Raw genomic sequence first — 18150 nt, forward strand, 5'->3', positions numbered from 1 at the left:
GTATGGAGCTTTTCCCATTCAATGGAGTTTCCATATGCATTACATAGGATTGAACACCAATTGAAAACATTGGGCTATTATGTGTTCTATATATTTGCATAGATGGTTCTCCTCCCTTTTCATGCAGTGGGGAAGCTAGTTAAGCAGATTATTAATCAGTGATAATTGTGTGTACTATGCCTGGTACACACCAGAACAATCCTGATTGTTAGTAGATCGTTAGCAGATTGTGCGATGGTCGCACGATCTGTTGGAGCACACGATCTGCTACGATCTGCATCCAATCCGATCCCAATCCAATCTGTCTGTATCTTGTTGAATGGGTCTTTTACAGATCCTACCTGCAGGATCTGTAAAACGACCAAACAATTGATATATGGTTGAAATCAAAATTTTATAATGGAGGGTAGACACAAGAGTAGAGCATAACCGTGCACAAAACAACACTTTAGGTAGAGGATAATAAAAATAAGACAAATAAGATACAAAAGAGTAGAAAGTAAGACAAATCCCTTGGGCAGGGTGGGAGGTACTGGGGGGGTGAGGGTGTGTGTGTGTGTGTTATATATATATATATATATATATATATATATATATATATATATATATTGTATTGGTTTCTTTTTCTTTGAAATTTTTGCGTCCGCTTGTTAATGTGACGTGGTGTTTTATGTATTCCTTTGTGTCAATGTTTGATCAACAACAAAGGATAAAATATATCGTAGAAGTATAGTTATATATAGCAATAGTTCAATGTGTGAATGGAAATGTATACTCTATGATGTTATCTATTGTTCTTTTTTTATTTTTTATGAAATTAAATAAAGACTATATTTAAAAACAAACAAACAAAAAAAGCGGGGACGCGCATCGGATTGGAATCAGATCTAAAAATGCAAAAACATGCCCAATCTACATACAATCTACATCCAATTGGTCGGAATTGGATCCAGATTGATGGGATTGAGCCCTTATCGTTCTGGTGTGTACCCTACACTAGTGTGACGATATGCAGCATAGCACTTACTGTACAGTACTCTGTAAACTATCTTTACAATTCTAAAGCCTGTGGTGAACAATCCGTCCCTGACTTGGGGGAGAGAAGGGGCTGCTTTCATTGTCCACAATCACAAACCCATTCAGTTCAAATGTGAAATGGCTTCCTGGAGACGTTCCTCAGGAGGAGCACTGAATAAATATGAGCCACTGTTCTACTTTTCAAGAGCAAGTAATCGTGTAGTGTTTTCTCTTTTGTCATCCCATAATCACCCCTGTGATCTAATTCATCTTGTGTGAAAGGACAAATAAAACAAAAGTGTTTGTGTGAGGGAGGCCTAATTAGTACACAACCTGAAATGTTAACATTCCTTGGCTCAGTGTTACGTATTACATACATGTTTAGCTTTACAATTGAGGAGCAATGAACTGTACTAATTGTAGCAGTCAGGTCAGGTGGGAGGAGTATACTGGCAGATGAATGTAGAGTGCACTGGTGTATACAGTATATCAGACCAGAACAACTGATACAGAGTATGTGTTCTAGAATAAAGCACATTTCCCACAGGCTTCAATGATGAAGGGGTGAAATTTATTAGGATGAGAGATTCAGAAAGTGAGATATATAGTAAGAAATCTCAAGTTTTTTTTTTGTTTAAAGTGGCAATCATTTAAAAAACTGGAGATTTCTTACCAAATCTCTCACTTTCTCAGAATCCGCTTTATTGGCGATGTATACTTGCGTATACTGGGAATTTGATTTGGATTGCTGAGCAACAGCCGTTTAGGTAACAGTTGAACAGTGACAGTACAGATATACATAACACATACAGGTATAGGCTAGATTTACCCTGGGGATTCTAGATGCAGGGAACATATATACGCTGAGCTGCACAGCGCCTAGGCAACCAACACTGGTCATTGCAACAGCCAGGTAAGTAACAATATAAGCAGGGACATTACAGTTATTATGGGATACGATCGGTTGGTCGACAGTCATTAGGTGGACACGTTGGATCAACATCCAGCAAGGTCGACAGGGGTCTAGGTCGACGTGGCTTAAGGTCGACAGGTATCTAGGTCAACATGAGACACGGTCGACAGATGTCTTGGTCGTCACATGTGTTAGGTCGACATGGGTTAGGACGACAGTCAGAAAGGTTGACATGGGTTTTTTCACTATTTTCTTGAGCTGATATGTGCCAACAAGCGGTATTTAATGCCCTACTATCCACTAGGGCAGGCATTCCCAACCACAGTCCTCAATGCACACCAACAGTGCAGGTTTTAGTGATATCCAGGCTTCAGCACAGATGGTTTAATCAGAATCCCTCAGATACTAATTGTCACCTGTGCTGAAGGACCGTGATTGGGAATGCCTGCCCTAGTGCATGGTGGGAGAATAAAATAGTGTGCTGAGCGTAGCGAGGCATCGTGTCCGAAGCATGGCGAGCACAGCGGTGCACTTAAAACAGTGTCCATGTTGACTGTGTCGACATTCAGGTAAAAAACAAACATTGAAAAACCCTAGGTCAACATTTTGACTGTCGACCTAATGCATGTGTTGACCTAGACACCTGTCGACCTTGTCCCATGTCGACCTAGACCCATGTTAACCTTGCTGTATGTTTACCCAACGGTGTCGACCTAATGACTGACGACCATCATTTAGGTCGACCCAATGATCCCAACCCGTTATTACATAGGGCACATAAATTCGCTGAGCAGCACAGCGCCTAGGCAGCCATCAGCGGCACCACAGGTCATTGCAACAGCCAGGTAGGTACCAGATGAGCGGGGACAGTACAGTTTTAGGTTGCTATACAGTGTACAAGACAAGGGAGACACAGGGGTACATATGGCTGAGTGGCACAGTTTATTCATTCTGAATCTATCATCCCATTACATTTCCCCCAATGTGTGTAAAAATGATACTGCAGATATGTTTTTTTCTTAGTAGCGCTGATGTAATTACTGCCACTGCTGGTCTTCTGTTTAGTTCATTCATTGATCTAATGGTAAAATAGAGAAATAGTATGAAGGTACTGTTCACTGATTCCAGATTAAACGACCTATAGGGTGGTATTCAATTGTTTTTCACCGGCATTTCAGCTCGCTATTTTCGGGGATGGTGAGCTGAAATGCGCAAATGCGTAGCTGAGCCTGGCCATAATGAGCACAATATGCACACAAAAATAGATTAATGGTATCACCCTATGATGATCTGTCATTTTACATGGGAGGTTGGGCGCAAAATAACAACTGAATACCACCCATAGTATCTAGATAAACAGTCAACACCGACAGGTCAACACAAGCAACAGAGTGACATACAAATGGTTGACACAGGACAAGGTTGACATGAGTTTTTCATGTTTTCTGGTGTGATCTTCAACACCTGAGCATGTTGACCCCCAGTTAGTATAGTGTATATCCTGTCCTCAAACCCCCCCCCCCCCCCCCCCATGCTTCAGGCTCTGCGTCCGCTGCGCTCAGCGCACTTTACCATTCCCAATTAGAGTCCATGTGGATAATAAATCATGCAAAATGCATGTTGACCTTTTCATATGTCGACCTTGTGTCATCTAAACATTGTACATCTATGTACAGATACTAGAATCTGAGTGAGAGCCCTCCTCATTGCTTGCTCATAGTACACGTGTCTTCAGTTCTGAAGTGAACCGGGATATGCTGTAATAACATGTAGCCTCTCACGTTATCCGGTGGCTAACACAAGCATTGATTATAAGAGCTGATCGAGTATGTGTCCTGTTCTTTTATTGTGTTAGTGAGGACGGGGCTGTGTGTGATGGGAACAGTGTGATGATGCAAACAGGAAGCCATACCTTGTATCCAGACTGCTGACATTGGTATTGACTAATTGACCATTCATATACAATAGGGGTTTAAAATCAGAGACCTCCATTGTTACTCATGTATTAGTTTTAAAAACTTTAAATAAGACCGATGATTAACTTTCTTATGGGGTGTACACACGGTTCAATTTGGAATAATTTTCTATTCTATTTTACTTATATAAGCAAAATTGGATGGAATGTTTTTCAGCCACATTTGATCCCAATCCCCGCAGCATTGAAATCAAATAGAAAAATAGACTGTGCAGGCAAGACAATATAGTAAAGATCTGTCCTATATAGTCTAAATCGAATGTGTACACTGCGCTGTGATCGAATAGAAAATGAATCGCACGATGTACACTACTTTAGAATGTAAGCTTATTTGCAACATTCTTTTTGTTCCAGTTTGTAACAAAGTTTAAAATGTTACTGTGTATAATGTCTCCTATTTGTACACAAATATTGTTCGAGCCTTTCTAAATAAATTATAGTAGCAGTGATAACTTAACTGGAATCCTGACTTCTGCTGAATACACACCGATATCAGTAATACCCCTTTCAGACAGAAAAATCCCAAAAACCCAGGTATTTCCCGGATACAAAAACCCGTGTACAACTAGGCAGCAAGGGGCTGACCCCCTTTCACACAGGAGCAAAAACCCGGGTATTTCCCGTGTCGACCCCTTTCACACAGAAGCCGGATTTTTCCTGCAAAACTCTGTGTGTCATAAGAAAAGGACAGTTTTAAAGGCACACAGAGATGAGATCATGAAAAGTGGGAGGTGTCTGGTCACTGCATTGCATTAAACATGGCTGACAAGTTGCAGAACCACTTTTCCTCCTGTTGTTGTCACAAACTTTGTTGTAGTACCTGCGCAGAGCTTTTAGTTTGTTGACCACCTGCTGCTGGGTACGCACAATGCCCCTTGAAGTGAGGACCTTGGCAATATTGGTGTAGACTACAGCGTCCTTCACTGTGCCAGTAATCTGTTTTCGGATTTCTTCCTCCCCTCTGACACTGAGCAGCTCACGGATCTCCTCATCTTTCCAGTGTGCCATGGCCATTTACTGCTGCGCTGCACGCCTCTGCCACGTGCGCTCAGCCAATCAGGGAACCTGTAAAGATCAGCCAATCACGCAGCGCCATGCTGCACAGCCAATCAGCATGATTTTTCAATAGTCGGGAGAAAAACACGGGTCGGACCCTTTCACACGCAAACACGTGTCTGACACGGGAAAAACCCAGGTAAATACCTGGGTCGAAGTCCCGGAACTTTTGACCCGTGTTGACCCTTTCAGACAGAAGAAAAACCCGTGTCGACACGGCAAGAGCAGGGAAATTATCGGGTCTTTTTTTCTGTCTGAAAGGGGTATCAGTGATGTCACCGGGACCCCGCTTGGTATGTGCAGCGTTGACTACATAGTCAACAATGAGCTGCATGTACAGATGAGCGGAAGCGGTCATTCTTAATGACATTTTTCATACACACTATTAGATTTGCGCTATATATCATTATCTGTATTGTCCATAATATCGCATTACTGTCTAAAGATTTTGCTCTGTTATGCTACTTTCACAGCGAAAAAACCTGCTTAGACCAGGTATTTAAAACGTGTTTTTTTTTTAAACGGGTCAGAGCAAGTTTAACCCCTTTCACATCGCATGTTAATACCTGGTCTAAAGCAGGTTTGCAGTGTGAAAGCAGCGATGGGGAGAAGGGGATCAGGCACCAGAGCCCGCACCTAGACTGCCAGCAGGATCTTCCGCACTGCAGGCAGGGAGGAGAGCTGCAGGACACTGGAAGGGTAAGGGTAGGGGGTCTGACAGTGAGCAGCACCTGATCTGCTCTGAGCCAGCGCAGTGCATATTTAATGAGCTGACCGCTCATTACATATGCGCATATGTAATGAGTAGTTGTTACATATGTGCATATGTAATGAGCGGCCGGCTCGATAAATATGCACTGCTCTGGGGACCAATAGTGTTCACTGCTGCCTGGGTACCATTTCAGACCCGTTCAGACAGCAAAAAAAACGGGTCTGGAACGGGTAGGACCCTGCTTTTTTACCGTTTCCAAAGACCGGGGTTTTTTTTGTGGGGGGGGGGGGGACGACGGTAAAATCACTCTGCACCTCTCAGACCGCACATATTACCGTTAAAAATCGTCAAAATACCGTTTTTTTTAGTGCGGTCTGAAAGGGGCACTACTAAGTTTGACTGAATTCCCTTTTTCCTACGCAATCCTTATTGGCAAATCGCAAAATATAGTATTTTGTAAAATTTTGTTCTAAATATAAAGCAATGTAACAGTGGCGTGTAATGAGGTAACCACTCTAGCAGACTCCAGAGAGCAGCAGAAAGCGGTATACAGCACCAATATACAGTCAGCCGGTTCTATTGTACCACAGTAACTAAAACCAACCCAGTGTGTTATGCTGCTATCACTTATTGGGGACTATCATGATCCACTATTATTTATGTTCCTGTTGAATCCTAGTGGCAACTCACATGTAATCTTGGTGGGAAGCAAACACTGTGTGTTGTGTGACAACAACAGGTGTATTTGAAGTGCGATGTAAATGCTTTGCCTGATTTTGCCATTACAATACCATTGCAACTGCAGTGCCACCCTTGTGACTGATGACCTATAAGTGGTAACAGTAACTAGGACAACTCAGCCTTGAAATGGGAATGTGGTGCTACATACAGTAATGAGTAACATCTCTACAGAACTTCTGAAATGTACATTGTAACAACAGTGGTATGTAACTGTCCCTCTGGGTTGTGGGGCTGGAAATATGCTCTTCTCAAGGTTGTCTCTTCCTCCTACTACAGTTCAGTAAAGACTTCAGAGCCAAGTGACTAAATGTTTTTCCTGTCTCCTTTTAGGGACCCGTCTTCCCCAGATCCTGCTATGGAATATGTTAAGGTAAGATTATGATAAAAGTGATCTCACGCTCTAAGTTCTGGGTACGACTTGTTACAAAAGTAAATTGATATCATTTAGGGTTTATGAGGCATAGTTTATTACGGAAATCTCTTGCTTGGCAGGAAGACACCTGTCAGTGCAACAGTCCTGCCAGATCTGAGATGTACAATACTTTCCAGATATCACATTTCTTGTACTAGGACCAGGGATGCATCTACTGTGAAACTCATGATGCTTAATTTTCAGACAGGGGTCCATTTGTTCTTATGTACTGTATGGTTCTAGCTTGTCACCAATAACATCATGACAACCAGCTTGGACGCACATTGTTTGCACAGGATGCACAGGTTTCTTCCATCGTTATCTCCATATTAGGCGGGACCCGCCTTGCGCAAGCAGGCTGTGTGGGGCCATACTCGGCGGTCTGACCGAATCCTGCACAACTGTTGACCGTATTTCAAGGGAAACCGTGCGGCTGTGCCGTACTGCGTGATCCCATACATTGAAATGTATGTGTTCGCCCTGAAATCCTGTCATCCCGCCGTCTGATCCAATCACAACATGCGTGCAGTCTGCTTCCAGCCAACCAGGTCCCACTGGACGGGTATGTGTGGCCCGGCACTTAGTGGTCATATGACGTCACATTGTTATAGCTGTCTATGTATAATTTTGTTACATAGTGATAGAGGTGATGCTGGAACTTTATAAATAATAATAGTACACAAATCTGTTTAGTAGCGACCATAAAAATAAATCCCACTTGCAGTTCTACCACTTTGCATCTGTGAGTGCTAATACTCGTGTAGAAATAAATAGATTCTGGTTCGAAGAATGACTTGCCCTTTTATAAACACCAAAACCACATGAAGCTCCTTGGAAATGTCAGCTCAGAAAATATTGCATGTCCCAGCAGCTGCACATAAAGATGCAGCGTTGGTCGCAGATCAATCAATTATCCAAGTAGCCCTATGGTTGTGCAGCATGCCCAAAGGAAGTAATCCTTGCAACTGAGACAGACATGAGAATGTTGGTCTGTATTCTTCCCGCCATTCCTTGTAACTTCTCCCAAATGATCCCCGTCAGTCATTTTTTAGCTAAGTCTCTCTGCACCCGCCACTGCAAGACCCATGGCGGCACATATGCAGTGAGACTTTAGACACGTGCGCAGTTGGCCAATAATTGCTCAACTGCATAAAGTGAGGGTTTCCATACATTTCTGAAGCAGGCCCAGCTACAATCACGAAGCTCTGTGTACAATTCAAGTGAAAGCTGAAAGGGATCTGGATGTCCTAGCCTAGTTGGGTTTATGGCCAGCTGAAGCTCTGAAGAGTTGAATTTGGTATTTTGGTGCCCAGATAGATGCATTCACACACTAATAACCCCATTTTGTTTCCAGGCCCGTGATGTTTCCATTGTAATAACTTCTTCACAATTCCCCTTTATCTAAGAAGTAAAAACAATCCACGCAGCTCTGAGTCTGTCTGCTAACAAGCCATGAACAGAGATTTGCAAAAACAATAGCGCATTGTCCCCTGTGTGAGATTAGTGCAAGTCGTATGAAGCGGATAATGGATGTATTAGCTGGCGTTGTAGGTTCTGTGTGTGCACATCAGACAGGAGAGGCTCCATCCCCCCCGTGGGACAAAGGATCAGACTGATCGGTGAAAGAGTAACTGCACTGTACTGAATCTGAGCTTTTTACCTCAGAAATCAACTTGCTGTGAATTAAATATAGGCAATGTGGGGCATGGTAATCACTGCGCAGCCCACATGCCAAGAATGGGGAGGTTTCCTCTCATTAATGATACTTTCAGATGTGTTCTAGTGGTTGGTGATCTAGGCCTCTCTGCCCTAAGCTCCATATCCTGCTGGAAAATAACATGTCAGGTTTATATCCTCTAATAATTGTGGGGTTTGTCATTTTGTTTTCCACATAAAAGTGATGAATTCAGTTCTATGCTCTGTAATATAATGTTTCAGATAGAATGCTGTGTACTGCAAAAGGAAACATGGGGAACTCTGTTTTATTATAAAGATGAAGGAAATGTGATATTCTGTCTTAGCCCTAGTTGTAGAACTTTTTACACATGTAATCTACAAAAAAGTATGGAGTATGTTCCCATCTTAGACCACTATTGCCTATGTTGAGCGCGTTGCTCTGATTTTATATGAAAATGTTACCATTATTTTGCTTTATTTTTTATTTATTTTTGTTTTATGAAATAAAAGATTGATGTTTTAAAAGCAAAACACTGCATTACAGTGTAATACAACAGGTGCATGTAACTTTTTGTTTTCTGTTTTCTTTTTTGAGAATGAATGCCAGTTGTGAGTGTATGATCTTTGCCAGTGAAAAAGAACTTGTATCATGGCGCCACCTGGTGTTTAAAAAGGGAGATTTTAATTTCAACAACACATAATCCACAGCATTTTTTCCCATGCTTGTAATGTACTTACTTTGACCACATCTAATATCTAAATTGGGTCCATATGTTATGTAATTATGGGAATCTGTAGCTGTTTTGAAATGGAGCAAGAGATACAGCATTACTTCTTAAATAAGTTGTATTGTCAATCTCTGTACATTACTAAACATCTGATTATTATACTTTATCCAGCAGACATATATTATAATGGTATATGCCAGTTACATACAGTAGTTACTATAGCTTTATAAAACAATAACTAGCAGTGGAGTACTGCACATTGTGCTGCTAGTTCTTGGGGTACTAGGAGTATTACATGTTCTGCGGCTATTACTTGGGGTGCTAGGAGTATTACATGTTGTGTGTCTATTACTTGGGGTGCTAGCAGGGCCAGTGGGGGTGTTAAGCGGCCACGGCTAAATCCGAGGGGGGAGGGGGCAATGCTGCCGAGTCCGGTGGGGATGCGGCCGCTGCTGCTGAGTCCAGGGGGGATGCAGCCGCCAAGCCCGGGAGGTGGTAGGGGGGGTTTGGTGTGGGGGGCTGCTCCCATGCTGCCCTCCAGTGGACGGCGCCCCAGGCAAATGCCTAAAGCTGCCTAGTGGTGGCGCCGGCCCTGGGTGCTAGGAGTATTGCATGTTGTGCAGCTATTACTTGAGGTGCTAGGAGTATTGTATGTTGTGCCTCTATTACTTGGGGAGCTAGGAGTATTGTATGTTGTGCCCCTATTACTTGGGGTGCTAGGAGTATTGTATGTTGTGCCTCTATTACTTGGGGAGCTAGGAGTATTGTATGTTGTGCCTCTATTACTTGGGGAGCTAGGAGTATTGCATGTTGTGCGTCTATTACTTGGGGAGCTAGGAGTATTGTATGTTGTGCCTCTATTACTTGGGGTGCTAGGAGTATTGCAAGTTGTGCGTCTATTACTTGGGGTGCTAGGAGTATTGCAGGTTTTGCTGGTTATACTTGGGGTGCTAGGAGTATTGCAGGTTTTGCTGGTTATACTTGGGGTGCTAGGAGTATTGCATGTTGTGCATCTATTACTTGGGGTGCTAGGAGTATTGCATGTTGTGCAGCTATTACTTGGGGTGCTAGGAGTATTGCACTTTGTGCTGGTTATACTTGGGGTGCTAGGAGTATTGCAGGTTGTGCCGGTAATACTTGGGGTGCTAGGAGTTTTGCAGGTTGTGCTGGTTATACTTGGGGTGCTAGGAGTATTGCAGGTTGTGCTGGTTATACTTGGGGTGCTAGGAGTATTGCATGTTGTGCATCTATTACTTGGGGTGCTAGGAGTATTGTATGTTGTGCGTCTATTACTTGGGGAGCTAGGAGTATTGCATGTTGTGCATCTATTACTTGGGAAGCTAGGAGTATTGTATGTTGTGCGTCTATTACTTGGGGTGCTAGGAGTATTGCATGTTGTGCGTCTATTACTTGGGGAGCTAGGAGTATTGCAGGTTGTGCTGGTTATACTTGGGGTGCTAGGAGTATTGCAGGTTGTGCTGGTTATACTTGGGGTGCTAGGAGTATTGCATGTTGTGCGTCTATTACTTGGGGAGCTAGGAGTATTGCAGGTTGTGCTGGTTATACTTGGGGTGCTAGGAGTATTGCAGGTTGTGCTGGTTATACTTGGGGTGCTAGGAGTATTGCATGTTGTGCTGGTTATACTTGAGGTGCTAGAAGTATTACAAGTTGTGCCGCTGATACTTGGGGTGTGAAGTTAGACCGTGTCTAGATAGACAGTCAGTAGGTATGCCCCAAAAGGTCAACATGGAATAGGTTGACACTAAGTTTCAGGGTACAGTATCCTATTGGGGATTCTGTAAAGCACGCAAAGCAGAATCCCTGATAAGTAGCGCCAGGAGACCTATTTTTCAGCCAATAAAACATGGGTTTGGGAACTTAACCTGGATTTCACATGCGTTCAAACCGGCTTGCAGTGTAGTGTAAACGTGTATCCTGGGTCGTGTTTCCCGGGTCAATGGGATTCACACCTGGGTTGGAGCCAGTTACAAATTCCCGAAGAGATAAGGCTAATCAGTGTAAAAGTGGTATAATGTAACCATATTTAACACTCTAATTATTACCTCTCACCGATGTCACTCTCATAACATACTGTAGCTGCTGGCTCTTAAGGCTCCTATACACTGGGCGATGTATCTGCAATTTGGGTTCTTTTCCCGTGACTGCAGCAATCAATCACAGGAAAAGAGCAGTACGCTAGATTTACACTTTTCCTCAGTGTGACCCTTTTACTATGGGGAAGATCTGTCCCTCTCATCCAGACACTGCTAGCTCCTATTCCCCATTACAGGACTTTTTGCTTTTGAGCTGCATCCGCTCAGTGTAGTTCTTTCGAAAATTCGGTACTTATGTATTATCTGGACTCCCATGTTAAATGCACCCCATTTTTTCATACCCCTACTATCCAACTACGCATGGATTTGATTTTATATAGTGTGGCGAGCGCAGCGAGCCACCGTGCCCGAAGCGTGGCGAGTGTAGCGAGCCCCGCGAGGGGACGTGGTCTCATAAGAAAAACGGGAGCCCAGATAATACATAAGTACCCTAAATTCCTCTTCCTCTAGTCCCCAAAACGTGAGGCATTCCTTGTTCTTTCAACTCTTCATGGTATCTTATTAAACTCTTTAACATCACTGGGCTATAATATTAGATCACCCCCACTTCCTCTTACACAGTGCTTACCTGCTCCATGGGGGGGGGGGGGGGGGGGGGCGACACCGCTCACCCGCTGTGTTGCTCACCCGCTGTCACCCGCTCCACGGGGGGGTAGTGTTGTGTAATGCGGCATGGGCCACTGCAACGCTCTGGGGGGGGGGGGCTTGCTGGCTGATGTGTTGTGGCGCCGGTCGCCGTGACGTTCCAGGTGGGGGGCTTGCTGGGTGATGCCGCTCCACGGGTTGTGGATGGGTGATACAGCAGCCCAGAGTCTCTCCAGGGGGTGGGGGGGAGTTGTAGCCGCAACCAGCACCGCTCACCCCCATCCAGGGGGGGGGGGGGGCGAGCTCCAAACTGCCGCCCTCCAGTGGCCGGCGCCCTAGGCAAATTCCTGAGGCTGCCTAGTGGACACCTTGTAAGGGTCTAAGATACACATTCAAACCAAAAAACAGGGTGCGTTATACCATATGTGATTTTGGGGCAGATGTATTAAGCCTGATAAAGAGACAAAGTGGAGATAAAGTATATGGTGATAACGCAACAGCCATGTTTGGAAAATGACAGTTAAGTGTTGATTGGCTGGTGCATTATGACCTTCCACTTTATCTCAAATGTATCTCTTCAGCAGGCTTAATATATCTACCCCAATGATCCCTATGGCATACCTACCAACTTGGGACATAAACAACTGCCAAAGACATGTGCACAAAAATAAAGGGCGTGGGCTCATGGTCAGGGGGCATGGCCTAGGATCACAGCACTTCCCACTAGGAAACACACGGGTGCACTATACCATATGTCAGTTGTTCCCAAACTTTTTTGTATCACGGCACCCTAGATTATCAGAATATTTGTCAAGGCACCCCTAGGTGCAAAGCTTTGCTACTGAGATTTTCAGAAAACAGTATTAAATTAAATAAGTTGTGCTTATATTTCATCCTTAGGTCCAGTTATGTGGTGAGGGACAGGATTCACTTCTGTTTATCCACATATTTAAAAACTGGAAGCCACAAGCACTGATTTTGCCTATTACATTGACCATAAATAATTTGAATTGGTTCTGGACAACCAAACCGAGGCACCCCTGCAAGTGCTCCGAGGCACCCCAGGGAGCCTAGGCGCACAGTTTGGGAACCACTGCCATATGTGATAATTGAATGTCCTTTTTAAACAGTGTCCAGTCTCCTGTGATTAAAACTGGTTCACTAGACTTGTGTCCTCATTGGTATCCCAATAATGGGGTTGGTGCATCCCATACACTATGAAAGTATCCCTCCACCAAATTACCCAAATATAAGGGCCTAACATGCAGACATACCAGCACCCCACACAAGCAGGTGGTGTCTATTTACTTAAGGTGCATCTTGCGGCATTAGCATATTTTCATTAAGCAACTGCATCAAAAACCTGTGTGGTCTGTGTCCAAATGAAGGCACAGAAGGGAAAATGAATGCGAGACATGATAGAGACTGAATTGCAGGTCACTGGTGTGTGTGTGTGTGTGTGTGTGTGTGTGTGTGTATGTCTGTATGTATGTGTGTATATATATATATATATATATAAAGTCCAATGCAGCCGGCACTCTTGCAGATAAGTCACAGCTGGCCCCGGTGCCCAGATAGAAAAACCATATACGATATCCAACAATAAATGGCACTCCGGAGACACGTTTCAGCTGAATAAATGATTGTATTGGAAAGGCTAAGCTTTCGGGGTTTGACCCCCTTTCTCAGAGCACACAATCCTACAGCAATTTGAACATACAGAAACATACAACATAAATACCTGCTGCCGTACATATCCCCGCCTTCCTCACCGTCGGGCGCACGCTGCTGAGAACAGGAAGTTCGGCTGAACAGCGTCCTTCCGGTCCCAAGGAGCAGGCAAGTTGCTAGGCAACGCCTGCAGCTTGCGTTCCACGGCGGCCATGTTCAGTCAGACCGCATCTGTAGACAGCGCCTGCAGCCCTGAGGGAGAAGGAGAAGGGAAAATACTAGGTAAACGATACACATCATCACCAATACAGGAAGGCATGTATACTACATAAAACAAACAAGAAAAAATGAAATAAAACATGAATACATATACAGTACTGAAAGCATTAAGTGACAGCATTCCAATTAATTTTATCATTCAATCCAAGTGGATGAATGGTCTTCAGACGGAAGATCCATCTGGATTCAGTGACCAATAAGCGTTTAGCCCTATCACCACCTCTGGCAGACTCACTAACCGTATCAATAATGAAATATTTCAAAGAACCCAATGTATGGCCTGCGGCCTTAAAGTGGCGCGCCACAGGTTGCTCCACCGTTCTACCCGATAGGGCCAAATCGATGGCCGACCTGTGGAGGCCCATGCGGACGCGAAATGCCTGGGTAGTCTGACCCACATAGTAATACCCACAGGGGCATACTATCACATATACAACGTGGTCAGATCTACAAGTCAAGACCGATCGAATATCATACATTTTGTTTGAATGCGGGTGTTTGAAATTTTTACACACATACATATATTTGCACGTCGTACAATTAAAACAGCTATAGCAGCCCGGTGGTTTAGTGTATGTATTAGGGGCTCTTGGGATATTCATCCCCGTGATGTCACTCTTAACCAGACGATCACGCAAGTTACGTCCCCGTTTAAAAGCTGCCAGCGGGCGAACTGTTCTAAAGACTGGGAGGTCAGGGTCACTTTTAACAATAGGCCACAGGGCCTTAGTGGCATAGTGGATAGAGGGACTAGCCACATTATACGTACTGGTCCATGGCAAAACACTGCTATTTTGGCGAATGTTAGATTGTAGCAAATTAGCACGGGGTATGGCCATAACCTGCTTCTTTTGCACCTCCAATGACTCTCTATCATATCCCCTTTGTATAAATTTCTCTATCAGATGGTCTAGCCGATCTGACATCTTTATGGGGTCACTAATGAGACGAGCCACTCTCATCATCTGAGAGCGGGGAAGGCCACGCTTCAGGGCTGGAGGATGGTGGCTTGAGGCCATCAAGAAGGTGTTTCTTTCCACGTCTTTATGATAAACATCTGTGCATATTTTATGATTGACAATGGAAACAGCCACATCTAAAAATTGAGCTGTACTAGTGCTGCAGGAATAAGTAAATTTAATGGTGGAATCCCGTGCATTCACCTCAGACATCAAGTTGTCAAACTGCTCCTGTCCACCCGTCCACAAGATGAAAATATCATCAATGTAACGGGTGTACAGGAGCATGGACTGGCTGATCTGGGGCCGACTCAGGAACATCTCATCCTCTTGCAAAAATATAAAAATATTAGCATACGAGGCTGCCACGGCAGATCCCATTGCACACCCTCGCAGCTGTAGGTAGTAACTACCATCAAAGAGAAAAAAATTGCGCTCCAGAGTCAGACCCAACAGCTTAAGAAATAAAGCATGATTAAACAGTTGACTGTCAAGGTGTTGTTCCAAGAAGCATTGCATCGCCCTCAACCCCCCATCATGGGGTATAGACGTATAAAGGCTAGAAACATCTAAACAACACATTAAAGTTCCTTCGGGAACTACAGGAATGTCCATGAGCAGCTTAAGAAAGCTGGTTGTATCTTTCAAAAAGGATTTACGTAATGGTAACAGTGGCTGAAGGACAAAGTCCAGTAACTGGGACACAGACTGATAAAGCGAACCGCGTGCAGAGATAATAGGGCGTCCCGGTGGATTCCTGGCATTTTTGTGCACCTTAGGTAAGGTGTACAGCACAGGAACCACCGGGGCCGCCACTGTAATGCGGTCACGGACTTTGGCAGGTAACACACCCTCATTGACAGCAACTGTCAGAATTGAGGAGAGTTCTTTTTGATATTTTAAAGTAGGGTTGCCTGGTAATTTGCAATAAACTGCACCATCCGATGCCTGCCAAAGTCCGTGACCGCATTACAGTGGCGGCCCCGGTGGTTCCTGTGCTGTACACCTTACCTAAGGTGCACAAAAATGCCAGGAATCCACCGGGTTCGCTTTATCAGTCTGTGTCCCAGTTACTGGACTTTGTCCTTCAGCCACTGTTACCATTACGTAAATCCTTTTTGAAAGATACAACCAGCTTTCTTAAGCTGCTCATGGACATTCCTGTAGTTTCCGAAGGAACTTTAATGTGTTGTTTAGATGTTTCTAGCCTTTATACGTCTATACCCCATGATGGGGGGTTGAGGGCGATGCAATGCTTCTTGGAACAACACCTTGACAGTCAACTGTTTAATCATGCTTTATTTCTTAAGCTGTTGGGTCTGACTCTGGAGCGCAATTTTTTTCTCTTTGATGGTAGTTACTACCTACAGCTGCGAGGGTGTGCAATGGGATCTGCCGTGGCACCCTCGTATGCTAATATTTTTATGTTTTTGCAAGAGGATGAGATGTTCCTGAGTCGGCCCCAGATCAGCCAGTCCCTGCTCCTGTACACCCGTTACATTGATGATATTTTCAGGAGCAGTTTGACAACTTGATGTCTGAGGTGAATGCACGGGATTCCACCATTAAATTTACTTATTCCTGCAGCACTAGTACAGCTCAATTTTTAGATGTGGCTGTTTCCATTGTCAATCATAAAATATGCACAGATGTTTGTCATAAAGACGTCATAAAGACGTGGAAAGAAACACCTTCTTGATGGCCTCAAGCCACCATCCTCCAGCCCTGAAGCGTGGCCTTCCCCGCTCTCAGATGATGAGAGTGGCTCGTCTCATTAGTGACCCCATAAAGGTGTCAGATCGGCTAGACCATCTGATAGAGAAATTTATACAAAGGGGATATGATAGAGAGTCATTGGAGGTGCAAAAGAAGCAGGTTATGGCCATACCCCGTGCTAATTTGCTACAATCTAACATTCGCCAAAATAGCAGTGTTTTGCCCTGGACCAGTACGTATAATGTGGCTAGTCCCTCTATCCACTATGCCACTAAGGCCCTGTGGCCTATTGTTAAAAGTGACCCTGACCTCCCAGTCTTTAGAACAGTTCGCCCGCTGGCAGCTTTTAAACTGGGACGTAACTTGCGTGATCGTCTGGTTAAGAGTGACATCACGGGGATGAATATCCCAAGAGCCCCTAATACATACACTAAACCACCGGGCTGCTATAGCTGTTTTAATTGTACGACGTGCAAATATATGGTTGTGTGTAAAAATTTCAAACACCCGCATTCAAACAAAATGTATGATATTCGATCGGTCTTGACTTGTAGATCTGACCACGTTGTATATGTGATAGTATGCCCCTGTGGGTATTACTATGTGGGTCAGACTACCCAGGCATTTCGCGTCCGCATGGGCCTCCACAGGTCGGCCATCGATTTTGGCCCTATCGGGTAGAACGGTGGAGCAACCTGTGGCGCGCCACTTTAAGGCCGCAGGCCATACATTGGGTTCTTTGAAATATTTCATTATTGATACGGTTAGTGAGTCTGCCAGAGGTGGTGATAGGGCTAAACGCTTATTGGTCACTGAATCCAGATGGATCTTCCGTCTGAAGACCATTCATCCACTTGGATTAAATGATAAAATTAATTGGAATGCTGTCACTTAATGCTTTCAGTACTGTATATGTATTCATGTTTTATTTCATTTTTTCTTGTTTGTTTTATGTAGTATACATGCCTTCCTGTATTAGTGATGATGTGTATCGTTTACCTAGTATTTTCCCTTCTCCTTCTCCCTCAGGGCTGCAGGCGCTGTCTACAGATGCGGTCTGACTGAACATGGCCGCCGTGGAACGCAAGCTGCAGGCGTTGCCTAGCAACTTGCCTGCTCCTTGGGACCGGAAGGACGCTGTTCAGCCGAACTTCCTGTTCTCAGCAGCGTGCGCCCGACGGTGAGGAAGGCGGGGATATGTACGGCAGCAGGTATTTATGTTGTATGTTTCTGTATGTTTAAATTGCTGTAGGATTGTGTGCTCTAAAGGAAGTGTGTCAAACCCCGAAAGCTTAGCCTTTCCAATACAATCATTTATTCAGCTGAAACGTGTCTCCGGAGTTGGATATCGTATATATATATATATCTATATCTATATCTATATCTGTATCTATATATATATATATATATATATATATATATATATATATACACAATATGGTCCTCGTCTTGCGCTAAAAGATTTTGATATTAGCTGCTACTCCGATAAGGCTCCCCTGTTAGTGAGAGTCTAACAATAAGTACAAGAAAAGGAGTTTACCACCTAGTCAATCATACAATAATTTGCTAAACGAGACACCAATCACATTTCAATT

General features: G+C 44.0%; 1 protein-coding gene across 2 annotated transcripts in view; it reads left to right on the top strand.

Annotated features, from left to right (window-relative positions):
- The window catches only part of BCAR3 (BCAR3 adaptor protein, NSP family member), a 288114-nt gene that overhangs the window by 217737 nt on the left and 52227 nt on the right, over positions 1-18150 (top strand). For both annotated transcript variants that reach the window (XM_083157075.1, XM_083157074.1), the window contains one exon: positions 6745-6784. In XM_083157075.1, the coding sequence (XP_083013201.1) occupies positions 6745-6784 (40 nt within the window). The remainder of the gene's footprint in view (positions 1-6744; positions 6785-18150) is intronic.

The sequence above is a fragment of the Crinia signifera genome, chromosome 8 (genome assembly GCF_055691185.1).
Source record: "Crinia signifera chromosome 8, ASM5569118v1, whole genome shotgun sequence".
Classification (NCBI taxonomy): Eukaryota; Metazoa; Chordata; class Amphibia; order Anura; family Myobatrachidae; genus Crinia; species Crinia signifera.